The 6293-nt window shown below is 40.5% G+C and overlaps 1 protein-coding gene across 1 annotated transcript; it reads left to right on the forward strand.

Annotated features, from left to right (window-relative positions):
• Nucleotides 1–1511: 1511 nt before the first annotated feature.
• On the forward strand, nt 1512–2815 carry LOC104429723 (profilin-like). The gene is made up of 2 exons (XM_039305293.1): nt 1512–1676; nt 2681–2815. The coding sequence occupies exons 1-2, from the start codon at nt 1512–1514 to the stop codon at nt 2813–2815; spliced, it is 300 nt and encodes a 99-aa protein (XP_039161227.1).
• The last annotated feature ends 3478 nt before the right edge of the window (nt 2816–6293 follow it).

Below are 6293 nucleotides of genomic sequence, written 5' to 3' on the forward strand. Positions count from 1 at the left end.
AGGATGATTGCTCTATCTAGGAGTTTTGGGCCAGAATTCGATAAATTAATAACGATATATATAGTGGCCCTTGAATTCCCCATGATTTAGAAATTCAACTCAAATTAGATATATAATAGCCTTTTCGAATTGTTTAATTTGCTCGGTTTTGAGAATAAAATTATCATCCATATCCATGTTGCTTGACGACTCGAGTTGTTATATTCCGATTCAAATTAACTATCTTATTTAGGTAATTCACGCGTAACGTCATGCATAAAATATTATCGTATCATCTAGGTACTAGATCAAACATTTAACAAATTATACAATCAAGGGACGATAATCCCTGCTTGATTCATCATTGTGAATAAGACTCGCTGCGACTGGAGTTTGGCTTCTTGGAGGCGTCGAGTACATGGCAATTAACTTTCTTGTCGCCTCCTTCTCTTTTTGTCTCAGCACTAGCATACTATTATTTTAACCGTTGTTAGGTTTATATATATATATATATATATATATATATATAGAATCTTTATTATTTTTGTATTGCAGTTTTCCAGGACACGATGTCCAGGGATTGGCCCGTAAACTTTTACAGGACATTCGCATGTGAATCATTACCAACCGGCCAGCGACGTACAAGGTCACTATCGTCTAATGGATGAAATTGGGGGATTTCGAATCCTAATTCATACTTTACTTCGTATTGAAATAGCTAAAAATTCATGTGAAGCAGTAGGTGAAAAAAAAAGTCGTACAATTAGATTTCCATCGCAACCGAGTGTGAATGTACTTAATACTATATATCGGTGTACATCTAAACGGCTCATACTTTGATGAGATAATTTTTGTATGAACACTTCCTTTAATATCATAAATTTTCGATGGGTTACCTAAGCTTAAAAATGGTTACAACACACCAATTACATTTTTTATTTTATAACCGGAAAGAAATGGATAGACTTTGTATGGCATACCGAGTAGCAAATTAAATTTTGCATATGAATATGCAATTTAAATGCGTGCCTAGTATAGGTTACCGAATTCAATGCGGGTCAAGAAACTCCAAACACCAATTGAGCGTTTTTGCATATTACGAGAGATTATGGATCACGTGATACATTTAAAGAGTACTTGATGTTCAAGAAGAAGAAGAAGATGGAGTGGAAGCTTACTATGAAGATTACTTGATGTTCAAGAAGATGTGCACGAGGGACGAAGACCCCGCCAGGGCCGCCGCCTGTGCGATCGAGTCATGCAATTCTCTTGTCGCGGTGGAAGAGTAATTAGTCACTCCCCACGATAATCTCGGTTCCCAGTTTTGGTTTTGTTTTATCGTGAACATCGCTCTAACTTACAGAGCCCACTCCTGTGAGCCATTTGATCGAACAGGGAAATGCAACATTTGATCACTTGCGAAATCATGATTGCTCTTCTTTCATTTCATAAAACTTCTTTGTTATTGGTTGGGTGCATGTAAGCGATTTGATTAATAAGGAGTAAATACAAATTGGACGGTATTCAGAATCATGGCCCCGGATTTCTCTGTTCTGCAGCTTACGACCGAAGAGAGAATCGCCATCATGCGCGAATTCGATGAACCTGGGATGCTCACTACCATCGGACTCTACCTTGGCGGCACCAAGTACGTGGTGACCGGAGTCAAACCTGGTGATGTTATTCGGGCATATAAGGTGAATCAGCTTGTTCCTGAGCCTTTTTGTCATTTTGCTGGACGCAATATCCACTGCCACACCCATCCAACGGATAGCAGCAGCTACTCGCTCGATACTTGAACATAGCTCTGAGAGGAGAAATGTCCCATTTAGAGAACAAATGAGATCTGGTTTTTCGTGTACACAATGCGAAACAAACACGGATATCTCATACCAAAAGACCACCTACCGATCCTATTAATGGTCAGGCGGTCAATTCAAGTTGGCCTGGCAGCGCATCATTAGGATGATGGATAACTCCTTCTGGCACGCCACCCCAGCACATGGTCATCTCCATTCGGAGTCTCCGACAACATAAGATACTCTGCCTCAGACAGGAAAAACAGAGTCGTACCCCATTCTTTGAGGATGAGCCTCAAGGGCTTTTGTTTCATTGGCTGTATTGCTGTCTCAGTAGTAATCTTTTTGCTGCATTTGTCACTGTGCTGAAGCTAGCTGTTCCTCCCCCTGCACATCCCGTTTAAGTTTCCTTTTCGGTGCTCTAACCAATGCCGCATACAGTACTCCTATAACCTCACCCTATCTCCTAATTCTTCTTGAGAATCTTCTCAATATTCTCGACACACTCTTTGTTGAATAACCATCCTAACGATGATTGTTTCAGCTTGAATATGCAACAGCTCTATGACTAGTCGAGCAAAAGAAAAGGGAAATTGTCTAAATGACACTGCGGTTGCTCCTTTGGGTGCATTCTTTTGATAGGTTAGGCAGCAATTGGCATTGGACATAAGTGGCTATTCTCGTGATTATAGGTTTTACCTTTTAAAAGTATGATGAAAACAGTGCCGGCTTTGACTTTTCTTTGCTTGCTCCGAAAAGCTAGTTTACTCAACTATTTTGTCTCTAACAGCTTGCGGCACGAGGCGTAAATAATTTTTCACTTTGCAGTTGCTTGTAGGACGCATACTTCTAGTAATCGATAGCTTCACTCCCATCACCTAGTTGTTCTTATTTGATTTCAGCGGCCTCAATATGTGACCATCAAGAAGACGGGTGCGGCCTTGGTCATTGGCATCTATGGCAACCTTGCGACTTCCAGATTGTGCAACGTGATTGTTGAGAGGGTGGGTGACGACTTAATCAAGCGGGGCTATTAGGCACGTCCAATCGCATCATTCCTTCCTGCACGGAATCTTTGCATTCTCTTGATGCAAGTATATAGATCAGATCGCGATGATCGAAGTTTATGCAGTTTTTCATTGGACGACATGGAAATCTCAAGTGCAAGAAAGGTTGTTTGGTTGTAAATGGACTTAAGACCCCTGCCGTTTCTTTATTTCTTTTATTAAACCTTTGCCGAGGAAGCTGGCGTTCCACTCCTGGAAGCTATTTGACGACTAATCAAAATACTTCAAATGTAAATGCCGATTCAAATTCCTACCAGTGAACGTCAAAAGGGTTTATGGTGACCGGTGATTGATTGGACGAGTCTGTCTGCTCAGGAAAATGCTTTGCTCTACTTCTTTTTCTATCATTCGTCTCAGCTTTCTTTCAATATTCGATCATCTGCAATTCATGGGCGCTGAGTATTCCGTTCGAGGAGAAACAGAATCATTCTCTCATAATTTAGATGTCTTTTTATCTCTTCAAAATCGATCTACTCCCCGTCGCGAGCCTGATTGTGCCCTGGGATTGTTCAAGGCGAATGTGGTGAGAAAATGGAAGTCTTTTCGGCTTCTTAAAGAGCATGGAAAGCTTCAACACAAAAGTTGAGGTGCTCTGTCTTTATGCGTTTGTGGTTGACCCACTAATTACGAGATCTCCGCATACTTTATCCTAGAGAAAGCATACTCTTCTCATAATGCACGGATCAAAGATAAAATCTGTCTTTCCTGGATGCAAACTGGGACGGAGTGGGGAAGGCCTTCCGGCGACGGCCTTCATCATGGTGCTCCTCGCAGTTTGTCTTGATAAGTTCCCAACCCGCACACTGTCAAATGCAATATTTCCTAAGTTATATTCCAAGCATAACCATCTAGCTCCGGTACAATCTTGATCCGAACTGCACTCTGTTCTATTTCCCCTAACTATATTACCTATCCACGTTTTAAATGTCTAATTTCGCCCAAAGAAAGAAAGAGGAATTGAAGACAATGTTAGGATGTGTAACAAATAATTGTAGTGTCGTGATCTAGAGAGGCATCCTTGATGATGCACGATCTTTTGCGGGAATCCTCCATGTGCAGAAAAGGTATCATTAGTTTTAGAACATCGTGAAAACTTATATCGCATTCTGCATGCTAATATTTGCATTTGGAAAGCTTAGGAATGAGCAAATTCATCAAGGACTGGTGCTTATTGGGAAGTATTTTACGTTGTTCATGCATATGCTGTCCCGCTGAAGGGATAATAAACACGAGAGTTTTTGTAACTGGGTTTCAGGTGTTTTTCTTCTATCCTTGTATACTTATCTGGGATAAGGCTTATGGGTTGGCTTGGCATCATCAGCTCATTGAGAACATCAATAATTTTTTTTTTTGCAGTTACCAAACACGTTCTTACTCAGAAATTGTTCTCAGGAAAAAAAAAAAAAAACTATTTATGTTCAAAAATTGTTCTCCGACAGAAACATTACCAAACGCGCTCTTATTTTACCGAAGTACCTTTTTCTTGCACTTGGTCGATGGGAATGCTCTTGAGATAAGGCGTTTGTATCCTACTTCCAAACTGTTGCTTACCAAGTGGTCTCTGTATTGTATGAACTTCATAGTCCGTGCATGTTGCTTTGCAAGTGCATGCATGGATGGTTGGCTTGCTGTACGGTATATCATATTTCGACCCCTTTATATTGTTCTCGTGCATGCCTCTTTTGACTCTCTGAAGGGCACGACCGTCGACCACTATGAATTGTGCATGTTACAGCGAGACGTTGAAGTGCGACAAGCGAGCCACCTTATCTTTTTTTTTTCTTTCTTCTTTTTGGGCTAAGTTGCTTAAAAAAGCTCTGCCTCGACTAATATTGCTACATGTGAAAGCAGTCGTTTGGTTTTCCGAATCGAAACAATTACCTCCACTAGATATTGCTGTCAAATATGTTCCAGATTCCGTGATTGATTATGTCCAAGATCTCGAAGAGAACGGATGAGAGGAGGCAGGCTTACAAATACAGAGCCTAATTTAAGTCTGTTATTCCCCTAAAATCTTATGTGAGGCTATACATCATGGGGCAAATGGGAGCAAGCGTGTTTTATAACAGTCTCGAACTCGATCTTCATAAACCACATGAGTTCGACATTCTGGGACGACAGAAGCAAATTCAGGATGATGCCTGAAGACAATCGCTACAAGAAGACCAGGCGTTTCTTTGAGCACGAGAGAATCATAAGGAGGTGCAATGAGCACGGGAGTGCATTGCTCGGGGACTTTACTGTTGATTCGTCCATGAACTTTCGGATCAACCCGACGGTTGGACACGCCATTGATCCTGATCATAACTCGACTGCTTTTTTGAAGAAGTACACGTACTTCTGTTCTAGTATTTCGAAGATAAATCTGCTTTGCTCTCTCGGATCTCTGTGCCCGCTTATTTGTCAAGTCGTCGGAATATTTCGATGAAAATCAGAAATACGTACGTTCGTTAGATAGAAGATAAATGATATCGAGAGAGGGTCAATTAAATCAGAAAGGGTAAACATATTCAAGACAGTCCTCTTAGTGTGAATGTTTCCCCCATTCGATGGCAAGACTTGATATCTCTACATTAATTATTGGTGTTTCGGAAAGTGAGCGATCGAACAATAAATAGACAGAATAAGAAAATAAATCGAACGCTAAATTTACGTAATTTGGTCGTAGAGACACGGTCATAGAAGAGTAATGACGACGAATTCCACTGTAGATCAACCGATATAATAGAGATAATAAAGATTATATACTCGAATCACTTAAAAACTCTCAATATTTCTTAAGCCTCATTATACCTAATAACGCACATAATGTTTAAGCCCCGCAATTCCTTACAAAAGAATCTCTCAATCTCACAAAACAACGCAGTGTTTAAGCCCCAAAAATCTTTCCATAACATTTGATCGACTTCAACACTATAACTTTTTGAACATAATTCACGAACAAGCTTCGCCGCACGAACCCGCTTTCAAGCACGTCAGCATCTATGGACGTTTCTAATGATAGAGCAACCACGGCACACCAAAATTAGCGCTTCGATTGTTCTAATCTTAACAAACGAAGCAACCAACGAATGTACATGCTTGTGCGCGCACCGCCTGGAATAGTCCCAAGTTGACCGGTCAAAGAAGAAAGTCGCAAGCCGAGTCAAATTAGGAAGTAAAGTCCAACTTCCTTTAATCAAGCTATATTTCCTTTAATATCAGGACGAAAGAGGATAGCTTTTTATTATTTCTTCTTCCAACACCGAACGGGAAAGCGATATTTCCACGGCGAAGACCCCCATATATTTAACTTCGGGCTTTCATTTAATTCGCTTGGCTCGATGGTTTTCATTAGGCTCAAACTCGAGACACGACGTGGCTTGCTTACAAACCAAACATTTCCTTCTACATACATTTTCATGTGTAATTAGTTCAGTTCATGCAAACGAATTAAGCGTTTTCCATA

This window comes from Eucalyptus grandis, chromosome 11 (genome assembly GCF_016545825.1).
Source record: "Eucalyptus grandis isolate ANBG69807.140 chromosome 11, ASM1654582v1, whole genome shotgun sequence".
NCBI lineage: Eukaryota > Viridiplantae > Streptophyta > Magnoliopsida > Myrtales > Myrtaceae > Eucalyptus > Eucalyptus grandis.

What these genes read in the sequence shown, in the direction of transcription:
- LOC104429723 (XM_039305293.1), top strand. Translation starts at nt 1,512, where the DNA reads ATGGCCCCGGATTTCTCTGTTCTGCAGCTTACGACCGAAGAGAGAATC. An exon ending in ATGTTATTCGGGCATATAAG is followed by an intron (nt 1,677 to 2,680) that starts GTGAATCAGCTT and finishes ATTTGATTTCAG; the next exon opens with CGGCCTCAATATGTGACCAT.